Source organism: Candoia aspera, chromosome 2 (assembly GCF_035149785.1).
Source record: "Candoia aspera isolate rCanAsp1 chromosome 2, rCanAsp1.hap2, whole genome shotgun sequence".
In the NCBI taxonomy this organism is placed as follows: Eukaryota; Metazoa; Chordata; class Lepidosauria; order Squamata; family Boidae; genus Candoia; species Candoia aspera.
Genome location: NC_086154.1, coordinates 147,651,981 through 147,672,930, shown reverse-complemented (window position 1 = coordinate 147,672,930; position 20,950 = coordinate 147,651,981). Strand labels below are relative to the sequence as shown.

The following is a 20,950-nucleotide window of genomic DNA, read 5'->3' as shown; positions in this document are numbered from 1 at the left end:
AGATAACTAGGCTTAGACTCTCATACTTCGGGCATATCGTCAGGAAAGACCGATTGCTTGAAAAGGACATCCTGTTTGGTAAAGTCGAGGGCCAGCGGAAAAGAGGAAGACCTTCAGTGCAATGGAATGAAACAGTTACAGCAACAATGGATGCAAACTTTGGAACAGTCAGGTGTATGGCGCAAGACCGAAGAGCATTCCGCTCGGTTACACATAGGGTCGCCATGAGTCGTAAATGACTTGACGGCAACTAACAACAACACGATCCAAGTTCAGCCAGCATGTTAGGAATGCTACCAACAGGATTTCCTAATGTGGCCTTTAGAAGTACTTTTGTACAAACCCTCTTTTCTGCCAATTCTTCACTCCCCTTACTGCGATCTCAACAGAAAAGAGCATTGTTCTTTGTTCTCTGTAGTCCAAGAGGGCAGGATAAGATCTAATGGACTTATGCAATAAGAAGATAGATTGCTGCCATTAGACTGCTGAGCCCTACGCAGCCACAAGTTTTCCTTTCCTCTTGCTGGCATTTCGTTTCAGTATACAAAATCTATCCATTATTTCCACACATCAGCAAAGCATGTTTGGGCAAAGATCTGAAAGTGCAGACAAGAATTAACCTGAACAGATAATTAAAAATATTAGTATTGTTGCAAATGCCTCTATTCAGTAGCAAAGATGCAGTTTTGCAGTGGCATTTATAAAAAAGGTGGGAAACTCAACCAATGCAACAGCTAGCAGGCTCACCAGGAGCAAGGTTCTATTTAGCCCATATTCTTTTCCACTGGGTCTCAAAATTCATCCCTGCCCAACTCTCTTAAGTTTTAAGAATAAAATCAGTAAAATTAGACTGCCCTAGCAGACACTGTTATGCTTACCTCTCCCTCCCCAGGCCAGGCCAGGCCAGGCCAGGCCAGGCACTACATGCTACCTTAAAGCCTCCGGCTTTTGGCCTCCCCTCTCCCCTGTAGTGTGCTCTAATGGTACACTCTCCCTCAGCTGAGTCAGAAGGAACTGGACAGATGTGGTTCAGTTACCAACCCGAACAAGTCACTGCATTCAGTGGACTCCACCAAGGTTTAGTTACAGAAGTACGAATGCTTAAATTTTAAGAAAAGACAGAAAAGATGCCGAAGCCTCTGGGGCGCTGGGAATCAAGTGATTAGCATATGGAGCTAAGAAAGACTCCTAGATTCAATTACAAAGATTTGGAGGACAAATCAGACTGCGAATGACTGACCGATCAGGCAAAAAGGAAGCAGCAAAAGATGCAGGAGGAGGAGGAGGAGGAGGTGGTGGTTTGTATTTTTAGCATTCATGAAATATTCACTGGCTGGGTAGTGTGTTGCCAAGCTGAGGCAAAGGCGACCCTGCACGAGCTATTTATAGTCGACTCCTGTTTCACGCCCATAGCACAATTCAGTGTGGATGTATGAAAAACGTGCCCAGAGGATGCCCCCCCTCCTTCAACTATGTAGTTGCATGGCTATTCACCTGAGCATGGAGACCTTTTCCAAGACCCTCCTTACTTCTTATTCTCCCAACCCTACAAGGTCTTTGCTCCTTTGCAGTTCTGCTCAGTCAATGGAACAGCAGCAAGCTCATGTCCTGGCAAAGGGCAAAGGCGCTCTATGGCAGGGGCAAGAGACCACAGCACTTCAGTCCACTGTGGGATTGGACTGGGGAAAACTGCAGGGCACCAGGAAAGCAATCAAACAGGGCAGCATGTTTTCTTTGTGGCTCAGTTTCCCAACTGACTTCCTGAATGATTTGCTGAAGCCAACATTTTCTCTTGCCAAAAGCAAAAAGTTGGCTGCTGACTTCACTTCCACTTTCATGCATCATTCTCAGGCAGGGAGCAGTTCCCTTTAGAACACAGGATCCACCACAAATCAGGGGGACCATAAAAACTGTCCTAGTGAGCACCTCCCATTTCCTTCCCTGGCTCTTTCATTCTTGATAAGAAGAAAAATATCATGTGTAAAATGGCAATTGTCTTAGCCTTGCAGACAGTTTAGGTTCTCCTCCTCTGCCTCTTCCTACTTGAAGCCAGAAGCATTATAGCTGCTAATCCTGATTTCCTGTAATGGTGTGTGGAAAAGACCCTGGGAGATGGGATGAAGAGATGCTGCCTGGGGAATGGACAGATAAGAGACAGCATAGCCTGCAGCTGGAGAGTGGGCAGGGCAAGAGGCTCAGAAGAGACCCTAATTTCTTGGGCTGTATAGGAGATGGGGGGGGATTATACTTTCAGACTTGCAGGGTTGATGTCAGCCTTACCAGGTGGACCAGGCAGGAAACACGACCAGATGAGCTAATTCTACTTTATTGTAAAGCTACATTGACAGAATCTTGCAAGTCTGAAAGTACAAATCTCCATCACAGTCATAAGTGAAAGTAAACAGCATCAATCCAAATGCTTCAGAAACCATATACTGTGCCAAAATCCCATATCCTGAAAAACGCACGCTCATCCCAAGAACTTACTGATCTAACAGAAGTCACTACGTCAGTAACACTAAACAACTATCAGAAAGCAGCTATACAGAATATAGCAGAACTATTTGAGAGAACAGCTTCCCTAAATAATCTCTATACAGTTTGTGGATAATAAGTTCTCTCTTGTACTGTAATATTGAGTGCACACACATCTAAGCTACATACCTGAATGCAAAATGAGAATATTTTTCAAAAGAAGGCTGTGATATGAGAGAGCAGCAGAATTTGAGCAGATTTGTCTAGGCCTATTTATATAAAGGTGTCCAGGCAGTCTGGCTCAGTGATCAAACTTGCAGGGTTTCATCACGCACTTTCCAAGTATCTTGTGGAACGAAGAGTTATCTTATGAAAGCCTTGACTACCGGAAGTCATTTCCCAGGAAGTTCTAAGCTTCAAATATTCTGCAGAAAGAACTGCTCTTCCAAATTTGCCATCGTGCTGTAAAGGTTGGAAATTTAAAAAATAAAAGTAGGGCCTCTAACCCACAGAACCATAGCATGTAGGTAACAGGATTGTTTCCCTTTTCCTCAAGAGCAACAGCTTCTTTTCCCCACCATCAAATGCTCTGAAAACTTAGAGCATCCTGAAGAAGGCCCCTTGAAGGAAATAATGGGTTAAAAGACTTAGCTAAATATCTGTCTTGGAACCACCAAATGCTCTTAGATATCAAGCTACAGCCAGGCCATACAAACAAACAAACAAACAAACAAGGGAAGGGTTGACACCAGAGCGTGCACTTCCCTTTATACTGCAGGATGTTTGAGTGGGGGCAGCTCCTTTTCTCCTCCCTTTGTCTGGGTCTTTGATGGAGATGAACTAACATGTTTTGAGAGCAGATGCCACAGAACCTGTCACTGCTGCAAAAGAAGGTCCCTACTCACTTGGCATCATCAAGAACACATTAAGATAGAAAAAATCCCTTTCATGAGCCAGGTCTGACATGGAAGCAACGTCAGATGAATTAAGCAATTTGAATCATTTGTTTTCTTCACAAATCCACAGGCTTCTCCCCACCTCTCCTGGTTTAATCAGAAATCAAAATCTTTTGGAGATTGGTTGGACATGGGGTCTCTTCTGGTACTGGTACTCAAGCACTGATTCTGGAAACCTCTTTCCATATATGAGTGGATGCTGGCAGAGGAAGAGAGTATTCAAGGTGAGGAGAGTATAGCTAAGGTTGCTCTCCAAGGTCCTTTTTTCCCACTCAGATTTAGCTAATATTACAGACTCAATTCAGTATTTTTTTTTCTCTGCAGTCAGAATTTTTTGTTCTCTGAATTTAAACTGAGATGTGTCAGATTCTTGGTTAATCAACCAGAGACAAGGTGGAGGGACAAGAGATTCTTGATGATTCTGCATTTTTATTTTGAATTTCAGTGTTTTTATGTATTTATATTCCTAACATTACATCAGATCTGTGCCCAAAACTATGCCCCATTTGGTCCCTCTGGAGTGGGCACCTTACCCACTCCTTCTTCCTTACAGTTTAATTCTTCTAACACTCACTTCCTTATTTCTTGGGAGTCTTACCGTTGCTAGAAAATATACCACAGACAGTTGTGAGATGTGAAGCTCCCATTTCACATTTCCCCTCAGCCATGATCAAGCCACAATGGCCTAAGGGTTCACAATGTCCTAGTGGTTTCCTAGGATGCAATCCAAAAATGGAATGAGAAGAACTTCAACTCACATGAGCTCAACCAGGCTGAAATTAAATAGACAGGGAATATCACCTTTGCTTTGAGCATCCACTCCCCCTTCCTCCTGCAACCTCATATCTCTGGCTGCCTCCAAGCTGGCTCCCCGCTAAAGACTACAGTTCTCACCAATGCGGCTGTCCATCACATAGGTCTCAATAATGGCACTCTTCCGGCACAGGTCCTCAGCCATGGAGGCACTACTGACTTCAAGGTGCTTCACCTAGCAGAGAAAGATTGCATTACTTCTTACTGACAGGCCTGCTTCCCACAAGGCCAATGCTACTCCTAGGTCTGGGGATCAACTAGCTTCTAGTAATGTTCCTTATATGAGGCAGACCAGCCTCTTTTTCCAATTTGCTCTCTTCATTACAGACCTTTTTCCAGAGTTTGTCCCTGTTTCTGCCTGATTCCCCTGAAGTTCAGTATTGGTATCCATACTGACATTCTTTCAGAATCAGCTCCCCAGCCAGAGCCCCAAAAGTCAAGGTCTGGCAACACTATCAGAACTTGAAGCAAAGCCCCAGTCAGTGGACTCCTACATGGGTCCTTGGGAATGTACGCCAAGGCCGCTGTGTGCAGGCATCCAACCAGGTGGTCTATACTGTGGGAAGTCCAGGAAATACTGAATGGGCCAGGGTCTCACAAAATCCAAACCTAAAACCCAGGTGATTTTTATACCTTCTCCTCCAACAGCCATTTCTCCTGCTGAACTTCAGCCAGCCGCTGGAAGAGTTCTGAGATCTCCTCATCTGAAAGGTTGGCTGGCCGTTGAGGTTGCGACTGTGACTGTGGGCTTCCCGTGGTTGACTGCAAGTAGAAAAGATAAAGGACAGATGTGTTACTTCTCACATGCAGGCCTTTTACTACTGAGACAATTCAGTACATTTGCAGAACAACCCAAATTCCACTAAGTAGGCAAAAGCATTTATCTCTTGCTTTTGTAGGGCAGCAAAGGTGGTTTCCTCTATACAACCACAGACATCAGCATTGTATGTAAGATTAATTTTATAGTAGTAAGCCTGAAACTAGGCTTAGCCTGAAACTAGTCTAGCTCCTACTACCATCTAGCCTTTTCCACTTAAAGCAGCCGAAAGCAGATTCCCAAGGGTTGTACTAACTGGGAATTATGGAAGTTGTAATTTAACATGTCTAGAGAGTGTCAGTTGGGAAAGGTTGTGATCTGAAGCTAAAGAGATAAGAACATGCAGCATACTTTCCTAGTGGAGACGTTATTGCCCATCACTGTGGAAACATCATAAAGCTGTTCCTCTAATTTTTCAGAATGAGAACAGAAAATACATTTAGAATCAACTGATACATTTAACAGGCAGGTAGGCTCATGCAGGGCTCAAAAGTCATGCTGGTTCCAATCAATGAAATAAATTGGATGAGGGTGAGATAGTGGAACTGCTGAGCCAGTGCCCATCTGTGGTAATGGACTGGGTCATTACCAGTAAACTGAAGTTCAATCCAGAAGTCAGAGATACTTTGCCTGTCCAGGTGAATAGAGTTCAACCTATTCTGAATGGGGCTGCACTCACCTGAGAGGTTCAGGTTCATAGCTCGGGAGAGCTTCTGGATTGATCCTTCTCATCAGAGGCTCAAGTGGCCTCTGGGGCATGAAGCATCTCTCCCCAGCTTGGGCTGGTGCACCAGCTATGGCTTAGCTGGATAAGGACACCCTCAGTACAGTAACCCATGCCCTGGTAACTCCTCATTTCATTAGCACAATGCACATACATTGGGTTGTCCTTGAAGACAGTTCAGACACTTCAGTTAGGACAAAACGAAGAGCAGAAGAGTTGGAAGAGTACTGATTGAAACCGGGCAGTATGAACAGATCATGCCTGTCCTTTATGGAGAGCTTCCAGTTAGTTTCTGCTCCCAATTCAGGGTGCTGTTTTAACCTATGAAGCGCTTCACGCTTTGGGCTGCAGCATCTGAAGGAGCAACTCTTCACCCGTGCTCCTATCTGTACCCCAAGATCCTTTCCTGGAGGGGCTGCTCTGGGTGCCCTCCCTCACTGAGATGCAGTGAAGGCTACCTGGCCTTTTCAACAGTAGCCTCCCAACTTTGGGATGCCCTCCCCAGCTAGGTATGGGTGGGGCCATCTTTATGACCTTATCAGTGCTGCCAGACAAACATACTGTCATACTCCCAAGCCTTTTAATAATGTGTAATTCCTGTTGCAGTTTACAATGTTTTATAAAATGTCTAAATATATGCTTTTATTGTTGAACCTGTCGCTTTTATCGGTTCATATAACTTTAATTATAAACAGAGTCAAAATTTCCCAGCTCCCAGATCTACTTGCAATCTTATTTTTCCTCTAGAGTATTTAAAAATGATTAATTCCATGTATTTGCTATAAACATTTAGGTCCTGATACATGATAAAGCCAGCTTAACGTAATGAGCCTAGCACGAGGTGGGAACTAGGAATTCTTCAATCAGCCGCCATCCTGCTTTTATTCTGGCTTCATTAACTTCCTTGCACTGACATAATGTTTTAGTACTGTAAAGTTTTGTTTTGTTTTTATTTACTGTTAGTCACCTTTGGTACCAGTTTTTGGCAGACAATATAAATTATGAATTAAGAAATTAAACATGTTTGAATTGCTTTAAACATATGTGAACACATTAAATTTAGATTACACAAGAGCAGATTTAAAAACGGGTGAGTTTGTTATTCTGATAGGGATTACAGACTCCTGAAGCAAGCACATACCCAAAACTATCCTATTCCTTAAATATTCAGGCTGAGTTTGTCCACTCATGCCAGTATTTCCCATCTGGCTTCAGCTAGCCAACCTTGGAGTCCCAGAAAAAGAAAAGAAAAAGAAAAAAATTCCCAAAAGCTTGAAGACTGCAACCCTGGTACTGCAGTGTCAAGTGAAACTTGCTGGGTGAATTACAACATCACGCTTCGCCGGCGCAACAAATGATGCAGAGCCGGAGTAAGGAAAAAAAATCACTTGCCCTTCATGGGGAAAAGGAAAGAAGTGGACAGAGGAGTGCCATTTCAGGAAATGCTGTGATTTTCTTTGTGGAAAGAGAAAATCCTTCATTTATGGGAATGAGACGCGTCTCCTCATGAAGCAAAGCTCCAGTATACCATTCAAGAGCCCTGGCCTCTGTGGCTTAGAGAGCCAAGCTTCTGATTTCTACCTCTGGTCCCCTCACCTTGTTACTGCCAGCCCCAGATCCCTCTTTCATGATTTCACGATAGCTGAAGGATGAGATGCTGCTACTGTCTCCCGTCTGAGTCCGACTGGGTGAACTGATATCTGCCAGGACAAGATCCTCGATCCCTGGAAGGCAAAGAGAATGCTAGAAGACCACGAAGGGAGGTGTTTCTAGAGTCCAAGATTGCCGTCCAGCCCAGCAGCTCCCAGACCTGCAGTGACTCATTGTAGCATCTGATTGGGAGAGAAAACGCATCTAGTTATCAGCATCTTCAAGAAAAATAACCCCATTCTAGGTAATCTGTGGCAAAACTTAGTTTCACTTTCTGAAAGGACTGGCATCAACTAGCTTCAACTCTGATTAAACCGTCATCATGGTTTTTTCATTGTTTTCCCCCCAGCTCTGAAACAGAACTAGTTGGTAGACAGAACAGTTCTATGGACGTGTAAGAAATGTGCTTCTATTTTTCCACACAGTCAACATTATAGGAAATGCTCTGAAAAAGATGTAGGCAGAGGCAATGAAAGATTACCCATCTTTAGCAGGATTTGCTTCAAAAACTGCATGCAAATTCCCCCCTTCTAAGCACTCTGAGGGTAACCCTGGTCTCCTCTGATGTCATGTCTTCCTCAAGGAACTAATAAACTAACCTTTGGAGCACCAGATTCTCGCTCTGCAGCTGCAGGAATCCCATGTGGCCTAGAAACAGTGAGTCTTCTAGACTTAACTAGGAATATGCACAGTTCTGCCTAGGGATGTGTAATGGTATGTGGGAATGACCTTGGGAGACAGGAGGGAGAGCTGCAGACTGGACAACCGGCATGTAAAAGTTGTCTCAGCCCACGGAAGTGGGGATGGTGTGGGAAGCATTTCAGAAGGGACCCTCCCTAGTTTTCCAGAGAGTAAAAGGAAAGGAGGGGAGACATACTTTCAGTTTTGCAAGATTCTGTTAATGTAACCTTACAATAAAGATAGAGCTCCTGGTTGTGCTTTTTGTCTGGACTGCCACACAGAGCTAATGGGGTGATGCTCCTAATCCAGTCAACCACAGGCAAACGAGAACAACAGCTTTTGGACATCAAGCTCCCACAACCCCCATGAAATCTTCATACTTCCTCTATTGGTCTAAATCACAGTTCATGCAAGCCAGGATGCTGTCCTCTTAGATCTGCTGAATACTAGTTAAAGTGGGCCCAGGTTAGCATTGATTGTGCTTACGGCCAGCATGAAAATAGTTTGTAACCAATTCAAAGACTGCTGAAGGGAGTTGTGAGTGGAGGAAGTGCTTAGAGAAGTAACTCAGCCCAAAACCTCTCTACCCTCCCCCCACACACACATTGTCCTAACAGTCAGGAACCACGCTGAGACGAGGAGTAGGCCTCTAGTGTTTATTACCGCTACATTAGACAGAAAATCCTAACAAACTGGAGAAGCGTGGGAAAACCCAGACAGATAAACCCCAAAGGTTGAGGCGGGTCTGATCTGTGTCTCTGAACTCCTCGCTACTATGCATGCGTTTCCCCCCCTGGATAGGGGCCCCCTCCTGCTCGCCGTCAGTGCTCATGACACACATTGTGGATAAAAGGTTCAGAAGCTTTATGCCTGCAAGGCCCAAATTACTTTTTGTTTGAACATGGGAGATTCTTTGTTCCCAGTCTCAGTTTGTGTACGTGTTGAATTCTCTGTTTTAAAGCTTTCAATTTATACTTCTTTTTGGAAAGGAGAGGAGAGGAGAGGATTAACAAAAAATTATTTCAAGAGAGATGATGATGTGCCATCATGATGTGATGTATCATGCAGGGATGAAGTATGTGAGTGAGTGAGATTATTTTTAAATGAGGAATCCCTTAACATAGCAATGTATTACAGTGTACGATCATGATGTAAAATAAAGGCAACTTGACCTGCATCTAGTTTAGCCCACCATCTTTTGAAAACCACTAGGATCCAACAGCAATTGGCCAGTAGCCATTAGTCGGGCAAGTTTTTGCTACACAACTGTTCCTCCTAGGATTTCCATTCAGTTACAGGGGCCACTGGATACCTTTGAGCTACCTGCCTCTGGACTTCACCATAAACTCTGGGTTATAAAAGCCTGTAGGCATATGAGACGACAAACCCCAGAATTCTCATAGCTGATAATTCTGGAGGTTATAATCCAACATACCTGGAGGATATCAGGAGATCTTACTCTCATGGGAATGAGCCTCCCTCCTGGTTAGATTAATGTGCTTCTCCTCTTTTCTACTGGGGAAGTTGTGAGGAGAAATTCAGTAGTTCCTACTTTTCTTTTAGACTAACTACAGTTGTCACATTGCCTGAAACGGACAATTTGTGGTTAATCTTAAGCATGATTTGCTTGAAACCAGTAAGCATCAGTCCACGGGCTGAGAAACCAAAGTTAAGCATAGCCACAGTTCATTGTTCAGGTGAAACAGTGAAATAAGAAGCAGAGAGGTGTGAATGGACATGGATGGGATGTTAGATTTATCATGAAGTCCAAGCCCAGCCATTAGACACCTCTTCCGCCTAAGATAACAAAGCAGCAAACATGCTGCTAACCGTCTGGTGTCTTTGGGCTTCTCCCATGGCCAACGGCATTTACAATCCATTGACGAGTAGGGTAGCTTTGGGGGGGTCCAATGGATACATTTGAAATCTGAGAAGATGTTGCACGCACTTCCATAAAAACCACCAGGATCCAACAGCCATGGGAGGGAGGGAGTTACGCATTCACAAGGAGACTGCCGTAGTGTGCATGGCCCATCACAAGGCACAACTGGCCAGACAGCAAACAAGTGAGGTTTACCACTCCCGTTCCCCTCCCTCTCAAGAAAGTTTATTTATTCATTAGATTTACATCTTGACTTTCATTCAGGAACTCAAGGCAGCTCCTGAACAGCAGTCTGTGAGGTACACTGGCCTGAGAGAATATCACTGTCCCAAAGTTGCCCAGTCATCATCTGTGGTGGAGGGTGGATTAGAACCCAGGCCTCCCTGCTCCTGGTCCAACCATTCCACTTTTGCACCGCATGGGCTCTCTGTTTTTGTCTTGAGAACCCCAGCTCAGCATTGTTTGGCCAGGTTGCCATACTATCCTGCACCAACCCACCAATATTATTTGATTTTATTTTCTATTAACACATATGGGGCCTCTGGGGGGCCTAGAGATATTCTGGGAAACTCAAGATAAAGTTGGCAGCTGTTGCTTGGCTTTTGCATATCAAAATTCTGATTTTTAAAATTGTGTAGTGGCTGTAAGCAGCATGCATCCTGCATCTGGGTTAATCATAAACTACTATGGTTAGGGAGTTTGCAAACTTGTTTCTCCAGTCCCTCCTAGGAGGAGCCAGATGGCACGTGTGGGACATCGTACAGTGAGGTGCATTGTACAAACCAACCTGCTTTTTTATAGCGTAACCCATCTTATCCATCTTACAAGAGTATTATGAGGATAAAAAGGGAAAAATGATTGTACACCATTTTGAAATCGCTTGGGAGAAAAACGAGAATATGAATCTGCCTCAGGAAATTGCACATGCATTTAAACCCGAAAGGCAAGGGACACTTTTTACACAGCAGATTGCAGAATGTAGCTTCTAGTACAGACCATCTGGTATATCCACCAGACCACTGAAACAACTGAGCTAGCTTTCTTTTGCTTTTGAAAGGGGTGGTTCTAGCAGAACTCACTATGATGAAACTTCAGAAAAGGATTTAAGATAAGCAAGGTTAAAAACAGGCAAGCAAGGAGAGCTGCAAGGGGAAAATTTTGCTCCTGCTTCCTATTCTGCTTTACCTCGACTTAGATCCTTCAAACTGGTGCCCTCTACTTGTCTCGGCATTCAGCTCTCATCATCCCAAGCCAGTATGGTCTCTTCGCAGAAACAAAGAACGCAAGCACATACAGCACCAGAAAGACAAGAGCAGAAGCGGAGCTTAGCAGTAGATCCGAATTCCTCTTTGCTGGATGAGAACTGTGATGGCCCTGATCCAATTCTATCCTCCACTAGGCTTTTCTGAGATAGCTTTAGGTAAGCTGGATTTCTTTTACAGAGGAATATAATGGCTTCTCTTGAAGGCCTCACTTGGTCTTTGTGCACCACACATGCTCACACACACACACATGTGACTGCTGGGCCCCCCATCTCTGCAAACTAGGTCATACAACTTCAAGGAGAACTAAGGCAGGTTTGCTATTTAACCTCAGCCATGAATCCAGACTGAATGTTTTCTTTCTTCTCCAAACAGGAAGTTCCTCATGCCAGGACTGATCACTAGCTTCCTTTTTCAGAGGGTTGTCTTCACTGGTGGGCAAAGAGCTTTTCCATTACTTGCTACCCAACAAGGTCACTCCCCAACAGGAGTAAATGACAGCTATTTGAGGATATTGAGCAGAACTGTGAACTAAACGATGCCCTTCCCTGGTATCCCCAGTCCCTGACAATCAAGATTATTTCAATCTGCAGAACCCTACCACCATCTTTGTAGCTCCACCCTGCCTTTTGGCTGCTGTGTTCCATTGGGAAGTCTTTTCGTGTAAATTCTCCCAAACTTTGACAGGTTATAAAAGACAAGAGAAAGGGAGAGCAAAGCGCAGGCAGCAGAACCTAATCCTGATAGTATCTCAGCAAACACAGATCCATTTTCTTCTGCCATGCCTCAATTAAAAAGAAAAGTGAGGTTGAGGATGAGAAAGGCATTTCTTCTTTTCCACGCTGACATCGACATCTGTCTGTAGAGACAGACACCCTATTGCAAGGAAGGTTGCGGTGGCTTCCCATCTAGACGACCAACAGGTGGATGCTGCTTTGTTTCAGAAATCCTCTGTGCCTCATGTTTTGACACCATCCCCTGATGCCAGAAATGGGATTTCTAGCAATTGTGCCACCCATCCAGTACAGCTTTAAGAGCTCCTCAGAAGGAGAGTACTGGGTGCCCTACAGCAACCACAGCAGCTGCTCAGCCAGGATGGTTAATTTTTAATACAATCACAAAAATAAGAGACTCCTTCAGTGCTGGTAACCTGGAGTAGAGAACCACAGGCACCTCCCTAACTCTGGCCCAGGCCTCAAACTGCTTGCTCATTCAAGCACCAGTCTTGTTTACTGATGCCGCAAAGATCTGTCTTTCTCCACAGCCCAATCTTTTCCTTTAGCAATAGGCTAAGTTGGAGGTCACTGTTCTGTTGCCAAAGGGAGAAAAAGAGAAAAGGAGACATAATTTTATGTTGGAAAATAGGCCTGTGGAGGAGAGAGGTTCTTTTCTGCTTTGCCACAGGCCTACCCCACAAGAACAACAAAGCAGGAACTTAGAAAATTAAGAAGCTCTTTCATGTTCCAGGGGCCCTAGAGCAAAACAGCAAGATAAAAAAGCATCTTTGGCTTGCAAGTTGCCTGGGGTTCAAGAAAGCTGTTCAGGTTTACTTTAAAGAGGGAGAATTATACAGGCCGTTTTATATAGCTAGCAATCCCTTTTGCAGCCCAAGCTGAGGGCAGAGAGGATTGATTACACCTAACAAACCATACTTCACATTTCCAAGATCAATGCATGCTGAAAAGAGTCTACCATCTTTCACATTCAAGGCATGGTTGTGATTAGGGGGAAGGCACAATGCAAGGGTTACCACTAATGGTCCTCCAGCTGTTTCTGAAGTATAACCAGCAGGACCAATAAGCATGGGAAACAGCCAAGATACCGGGAGATGTAGCTCAGCAACACCCAGAGGGGCACTCTTGCCCTAGTGCATATAAACAATGGAGTTCAAGGATGTGCTCTTGTACACACAGCACAGGAGACACAAGTTTGTAAAGCAGTAAAGGGCAAGAGGAATCCTTGGGGGATGACTAGATTCTCTGGGTACCAGGAAGCAGTTTAGCAGGTTGTGATTTAAAAATCCTCATTTCTAAAGGCAGTCAAGAAACATGACTTCTGGGCCATATTTGATGAAACTCTCTCAAAGCTCTCCAAACACTTCACTGAGGTGGATTTTCCTAGTTTTGCAACCTAGTGATGTCATTCCTACATTACATAGTGGGCAGAGATATCCAACTTCTGGGGGCTATCCTAAAGGAACAGCCTTCTCCCCACCTCCGTTTGTTCCTCTTCATCCGCCATCCTGACCAGGCGGCCCAGCCCTGCTCCAAATCCATCTCCCCCTCCTTCCCCATTCAAAAGAGGGCAACACAGATGGATACAAGGGTTGCACTTTCCAGCATCCTCCCCCTTCCCAGAAGATTCATTTAACTGATTGGCTGTTTTAATGCTGCCTTCCCTGTGAGCAATTCCAACTCGCCTGGCTCCCCTCCCTCCAGACCACCCACAGCTGGGACAGCCAGGTGTCTGACTGACCGCAATACGAGCTGGGCAGCTGGCTTCCTATTCCTGTGGTGTCTGGCAACTGGAGATAGCATCATTTTTCCCTCCTGGAATACAGCTTATGTTTGTGACAATGCTGATCCAGGACTTCTCAAAGCTGCTGCCGGTGCAAGTTCTTAATCGTTTCTGGAAATAAATGTGTATTTTGCTTCAAATATTTCACTTGTTCCAAGGATTGAATTCATGTCTTAAAAGTGAAATTATAACGGGGGCTGGTAGAAATCTAGAAACTTGGAGACACTTTCATGGAGGCTCAAAGCTACAGGCGGGCAGAGGACAAATCAGAATATCTGGCAGACCTTCAAATGCTTTGCAGGAGATCGGTCAGGGTTTCTGCCTTTTATCGGTCAAACGAAACAACTGTCTTCCTTATATTGTTGGAAAAAGCTCTTATGGAAAAACCAGAAGAGGATTTTTGTATGAAAAGACTCATACACTTGGTTCCTGATACAAATCACAAATTCCTAGACCGATTTTTTTAAAATTGCAACCTGTAAGGACATATCCGTGACATTACTTCACAGGTAGACTTTGATCCATGGATCTCAGGGTTCAAAGAGAAAGTTGACCCAGTGAGCGTGAAGTTTTCCTGTTCCTTTTCTATTCCACCCTACTCTAGCCTGAGTCAGCCTCTAGACCAGTGTTTCTCAACCTTGGCAACTTTAAGATGGGTGGCCTTAAGAATTCCCCAGCCAGCCATGCTCTAGACAAAGGAGTTCTCCAGAAACCAAGGTGGGAATACTTGCACAGTTTACCTGTTGAAATGTAACAGTTAATTTAATGCCTACATGGACCAGTTTTTCATGTATATTAGCTCACAAAAATCTTAGCTATCTTTGGTTCCTATACCTATGGTACATTTTGAAAGTGCTCATGAGATTCAAAAAGAAAGGTACATATGTACCTACTCTCCACATTACATGGTCATAATTGTATGCATACTCTATGCTTCTCCAGCAACCCAGGGCGAAAAAAGTTTATAATATGGTAGGAGGCACAGCATTCTGTTCTCAGAGAATACCAGGCCATGTGTTTGTATACTTATTTGCTTGTTTTGTGATATTTCTATACTGCCACAGTCCAATGCAACTCCTGGTGGCTTATGTAAGAGCAACCAGAACAGTCAAAACAGAATCAATACTGAATTAAAAATACACCAGATCAAACAATACCACGCAATGGTGCCTAGTCTCCTGGCAGCAATTACAAACTACAATATTTTCGCCGCCTTCCTAAAGGGCATCAGGGCAGGCACCAAGTGAACCTCTGTGCAATGGCTACTCCAAAGTGAAAGTGCTATCACAGAGAAACACTGCCGCTGGGCCCCTAGCTCAGCAACCTCAGGCAGGGGGTGGGGGGAGAGGAACTTGACCCTCCTTTCTCAGGATGAGGGTATGGGAAGGGCCATTTCCACTTGAAGGAGGCAGTCCTGGAGATACCAGGTGGTCAAGCCATGTAGGGCTTTATTGCTTAAAATTAGCCCTCTGAATTACACCCAAAAACACATTGGAAACCAATGCAGGACCTGCAAGAAGAGTGTTACAAGGCTATGATGGCTCACACATGCTAATAAGCAGGCCACTGCATTTTGCACCAATTGCAGTTTCCAAGCAGTCTTCATAGGTGGCCCTAGGTAAAGGCCACTGCAGTTGGCCACTGCAATTTCTAGGTGATGAGGGCATGAGTTACACTCACCAAGGTCTCCTGCTCCAGTTAGGGCCACAACCTGTGCACCAGCTGAAGTTGGGCAAAGGGTCCCCTGACCACAGCTTCTAACTGCAGGTCTAGTCTAATAGTAGCCAAGAATCTAGGAAAACCCTCAAGGTTTTCTTTTTGGACCTGCTTCTTCAAGGAGAGTGCAACCCAGAGTTATAATAGGAGCTAATAAGAGTCAGAAATTTTTTCCCCAATAAATAGCCTTCTGTTGTGCCAGAATTCTCATCCCACTCAGACCTGCACCTGGGTCTAGACCTCCACCATATTTCCTGCTTGGTCTGAGGTCAGTATATATAACTGGGGTAACATCAGCATATTCATGCCTCACCCCAGACTCTCTCATCTGCTTTTTTAAAATTTACACAAGACTATTAGATCTTTAAAATTAGGGGAGAGAAAAGCAAATGTTCCAGCACCCCACAAGGAAGCAACCACCTGCCCAACTTTCCCTATTGATTGGAAACACCCATCCAGGAAGGACCAGAAACACTGTAAAACAGTGCCTCCCACCCCCAGACCTTGCAGGTAATCCAGAAGTATACCATGATCATTGGTACTAACTGCTACTAAGAACTAAAAGGACCAAGAGGGATACACTCTTCTTATCTTACAAAACCCAACAGAAGCCATCCACCAGAGCAACTGATACATTTTCCATCCTGTTTCCAGGCCTGAATCCAGACTAAAAGGGGTCAAGATAATCTACTTCTTCTCTTGCAGTCTACATCTGATGCCTTCTCTACAACATTCCCCCGAAAGGGAAGGTTGGAGATGCGGTGGAAGCTGCCCAATGGTTGGATCCAGGAAAGGCTCCTTTAAGAAGAGATGCACTGCACCCATAAGGCAGCTGCTACTTCTCCCAGTGAAGTGCTAACAACCTCCTGAACCCAACTGTTCTCACACACACACCCCAGCAGACAAAGAACCAGGTAGAGTTGGGGTGCACCCCACGGGTGGTGGGTCTCACGCCATAGCGCATCCTACACCCTTCCTTAGAGTCTAGAAGCCAAAATGAATCCCTGATAACATTACAGAATATTCCCCAGACAAACTTTCATATCCTGCCCATGAACAGTTCAGGTTTTAGCAAATATGAGCAATTTGATTGGCAAACTATTGCACAAATAACTCACAGCAGTCTGCAGATGGATCATTGTGCCTGCTCTTTCTCAACAGGGAACAAAGGTAGCCTTTACCACAAGAGTCTGAGCTCCACCAGAGATGTGTGTGTAAATAAATGTGTGCTTTAAAACAAATCTCCAAAGTTCCAAAAATACATTTGTAAAACAAACATGCTGAAGGAGTCAATCTGTCAAAACAAAAGGAATGCTAAACAAAACTCCAAATGGTCAAGAAGCCCACATGTACATCCCTTTATAGCTCCCCCAAGGGGGAAAAAAATCCAAAATATGCACAATACCTAATGCTGCCAAATCAACTATGCAGCTAAACTTAATTTGCATGATTCATACAGGCCATAAAATGTAGAGCTACTTATTTATTGATGGATTGATTAATTGACTGGAGAAGGGTGTTGAGTTTTGTTTTGAAGGCAAAATGCCTTGAAGGAGGCACGTAACTGGAATCAGCAAGACGTACTTGCTAAAACCTGCTTAGGGTTAAAGGGATTCGAGACAAGGAGTTGAAGGTACTCAAACTCCTACACCTCTTTCCAATGCCAAAATTCAGAATACGAAGCCATCCCTGCATTTGAGGATTTATGGCGCCAGTGGCTGCTTTCAAGGCTGGGCCACAGGCTGAATTACAACACTGTACATAATGGAGGGGAAAGAAAAAACAAACTCTCACACACACCAAGCCACTGTCCCCGGTCCCCCTCACCTCTGCAGCCCTGGTGGTCACCTCTTACCTGTCCTGCTTTTGCTGTTGGTCAAGATCTCCTGCAGGCGCTCCTGGAGTTTATCTGCTCGCTTCCTTTCCAGATGAAGTTGCCTTTTGAGGTCCTTCAACTGTTTGCGGGGAAGAGGGAGATGCGGAGGAAATCAAGGCTGGGCTCCCTGATACTTAGTCCCGCCACTGATCGTTAGACCCCCAATTCAGCCATCTTTGCACAAGGCAAGCAAACAAGCATTATATGCATAATACAGGTAGTCCTTGGTTGACTACTGCAATTGGGAACGGGGACTCCATTGCGGAGAGATGTGGTCGTAAAGCAAAAAAATCATGTGCCACGCCCAATTACGACGGCAGTTCTGGTTGTGGCCGTTAAGTGAATTGTGCACATTAAGCACAATGTCACATGACCACAATTTGTAACTTCCTGCCGGCTTCCCCGTTGACTTTGCTTGTCAGAAGCCAGCAGTGAAGGTCACAAATGGTGATCATGTGACCACGGGATGCTGCAACCATCATAACAGTGCAACGGTTGCCAAGTGCCCAAACTGTGATCACGTGACTGTGAGGATGCTGCGACGGCCACAACTTTGAGGATCAGCCATAAGTCTCCTTATTCAGCACCACTGTAACTTTGAATGGGCACCGAACGAGTTGTCACTAACCGAGGACTACCTGTACTTCTGTTTCATCAGTATAGGACTACAACCACCTATTCCACACAAAAAGATGAGAATTATGCACATGTCACTTTAATTTCTGTAGGTAGTACATTCATGTGTTGGGGGTGGGTAGGCATGAGGAAATCCTGAAAGAACAACATTGCAATTAAGGCCAAGGCAGCTTTGAAAACTTTGGAATTAGGCATTGGCTAGAGATCAGCATGATTTAGTGATCTGCAGTTGGTGGCATATACCAGTAGCTTAGCACCTGAGCAGCGAGGCAATTTTTCAGGGTGGGAGGAAGCAGTTTTCCAATAGTGCAAGGACTGTGAGGATACTGCCCATCAAGGGAAGCATGGCCCTGATCTCCAACGTCTGCAGAAATTGTTATTCAAGCAACCCACTCCATTTTTCCTGGTTGCTGAAATAACCAGTAAGAGTGAGGAGACAAGCCAGACCACTGTGAACTGCAGCTCAGTGGAGTATGAGAAGTGGGCCTGACTCCATTGCACTTTAATACATTTAAGGGGAAGGGACTTATCCGTTGGGTATTTGTTCTATTACCCTACTAGCAATAAACTTCTTTGCAGAAAACTAAATGGTTCCTGTTTGCCAGCTTTACAGAGCTTGATGGTTTCCGATGTTCTTTTTTAACTGGCAGTGGCAGGCTGGAATTTAGTAGCCTTGTCTTAAAGCCTACCAGCAATTCTCAGCCTCACATTTCCTTCATGTTTTGCAAAGGGGATGAGACAGAGGGAAAAAAATGTTGTAGCTCCCTGATAAAATTATCCCAGAAGTTAACAGAGAGAGGCAAAGAATGGCAAGCCGGGTGCCAAGATAGCAAACCCCAAGGTTCTCAGCCAGCGAGACCAAGAATAAGGTGCACACTCCCACACTGCTAACCCCTCCACCCCCAAATTTCCCTGGAGAATTCCCCCAACTTACTGCTGCACTCCCTTTCTTCTCCAGGATCCGTTGCCCATCTACTGTGTCCTTCACTTCCTGCCAAAGAGATAAGACTGTTCACTTCCTAGGTCAAAATTATATTTCTATCAGACGTGGTTAGCAGCGACAGACCTAATAATTTCCTTCTCAGTTCATCCCATCTTTACAATCGCCCCCCTCTGCAAAGCAGAACTGCTGGGCTGCAAGTGGTGGGATCTCTTTCTCACCTTCATACTCAAGGGGTGGGGTGGAAGCAGAGCTTTTATTACTCTGAAAAAGGTCCTGAGCTCACACTATGAAAGAAACAATTGTTTTAAAAATGCATCAAGTCTCCTTCCAGTTCCTCTAGCTTCACCTCCGATCCTTGCCACATTCTAGGCATTTGTTTTTCCTTTCCCTCAGCTACTCTCATATTTCACAGTTAGGGTCATCCCATCTACCACAGTGAGAGTACTATCACCAACTGTAGAGAAGCAGAGAGATGGCTTTAGAGAAGTGACTAAAGCATGAGCTTAGCCTGGGAAAACAAGAAAATATGAGAAAGAAACTGAAGACTGGCCCAACTTGACTCTCTTTGGCATAAGAAGGAAGGAAAGTGACCAGGCTTTCAAGATTTTGTCATTCTAGCTCATTTTTAGTATTTCTTGTGACGTCTGTTTCCTGACCTGGCCTGCTTGAAGGGCTGACAACCGTTCTCTAGTCTAAATGGGGATACGGGGATTCCAGAACAGTTGCACTGGGATTACTGAACCACAGACCAGCACACTCAGACCTCTGGCATCGGCCATTAGACTAGCATAAAACTTTTATTGTCATTTCACTGTACACCAGAGTGTACATTAAAATGGAATTTCGTTGCGATTGGCTCGAGCAATAAAATAATACCATAATTACTGTAATACGTAATATACATTCTTTACCCATTCCATTCCTCTAATCTCAATCCCTAATACATATCAGTTCTACACACAGTATGTGTTCCCATGGAGTGAGAAGGGATTATTAAGAGTTCAGGAGTCTAATAGCCCAGGGGACAAAACTATTATCTAATCTAGCTGTTCTACATCGAATGCAGCAGAACCTTTTCCCAGAGGGCAACAAGGAGAACAAGCCATAATGGGGGTGGAAGGGGTCATTAACAATATTTCGGGCTCTGGACAGGCAGCGTGTATGCGCTGTGTCCTGAATGAGAGGAATTGAAATCCCAATTATCTTCTCTGCGGCCCTCACCACCCTCTGCGCAGACTTCTTATCCGAGGCACTACAATCTCTAAACCAGATAGACATACAGTTGGTCAATACACTCTCTATAGTGCCTCTATGGAAAGTAAGAAGGATGGGAGGTGGAGGATGTGCTTTCCTCATCCGGCGCATTAGGCACAGGGAAGCAGCTCTCCTAGCAAGTAAGAGCCCAACCCAGCCACATCCAGCAACTAAAAAAAAAGGGGGGGCAGCTATAGAGAACCTGCTTCCGCCCTCCCTACTCAAAAGAATGTGGACAAAAGCTTTGTACCTAAGAACTAGTGTCAAAATATGCTTCTCTCCCTCCCTCCGTAACAATTCTCTTTTGGCCTCGTATTTTACTGATTGTAAACACTGCTGTTAATAGTGAATTCCCACCCTCGGCAGGGGGTTGGCTTGGATGATCTCCAAGATCCCTTCCAATCATTATCTTCTATGATTCAGTCTTTCTCTTGAATGTGTTGAGATGTTCTACACTCAGAGGCAGCAGTGATTAGTTTCTTTCTAACCCAGTGTTTCTCAACCGTAGCAACTTTAAGATGTCTGGCTGGGGAATTCTGGGACTTGAAGTCCAGACATCTTAAAGTTGCTAAGGTTGAGGAACACTGTTCTAACCAAACCAGGAATGGCATTGTCTGGAAGCCTGTATTCTTAACAGACCAGGGACCCCCACAAAAACCTTAGTCTGAATACATGAATTGGAGAGGGACAGCACCATCTGTCTGCCCATGCCAGGGTACTGCAGTCGCGCTGGAGGAGGAGACATAAT

The 20,950-nt window shown here is 44.6% G+C and overlaps 1 protein-coding gene across 5 annotated transcripts in view; it reads right to left on the bottom strand.

Annotated features, from left to right (window-relative positions):
* The window catches only part of GRIPAP1 (GRIP1 associated protein 1), a 64,319-nt gene that overhangs the window by 8,671 nt on the left and 34,698 nt on the right, over nucleotides 1-20,950 (bottom strand). For 2 of the 5 annotated variants that reach the window (XM_063294141.1, XM_063294143.1), the window contains 6 exons: nucleotides 19,167-19,232; nucleotides 18,940-18,996; nucleotides 17,349-17,448; nucleotides 7,382-7,509; nucleotides 4,878-5,006; nucleotides 4,326-4,419 (listed from right to left, as the gene is read on the bottom strand). In XM_063294141.1, the coding sequence (XP_063150211.1) occupies nucleotides 4,326-4,419; nucleotides 4,878-5,006; nucleotides 7,382-7,509; nucleotides 17,349-17,448; nucleotides 18,940-18,996; nucleotides 19,167-19,232 (574 nt within the window). Of the gene's footprint in view, nucleotides 1-3,513; nucleotides 3,631-4,325; nucleotides 4,420-4,877; nucleotides 5,007-7,381; nucleotides 7,510-17,348; nucleotides 17,449-18,939; nucleotides 18,997-19,166; nucleotides 19,233-20,950 lie in introns of all 5 variants that reach the window. The other 3 variants (XM_063294142.1, XM_063294144.1, XR_010067253.1) reach the window with 2 other exon arrangements.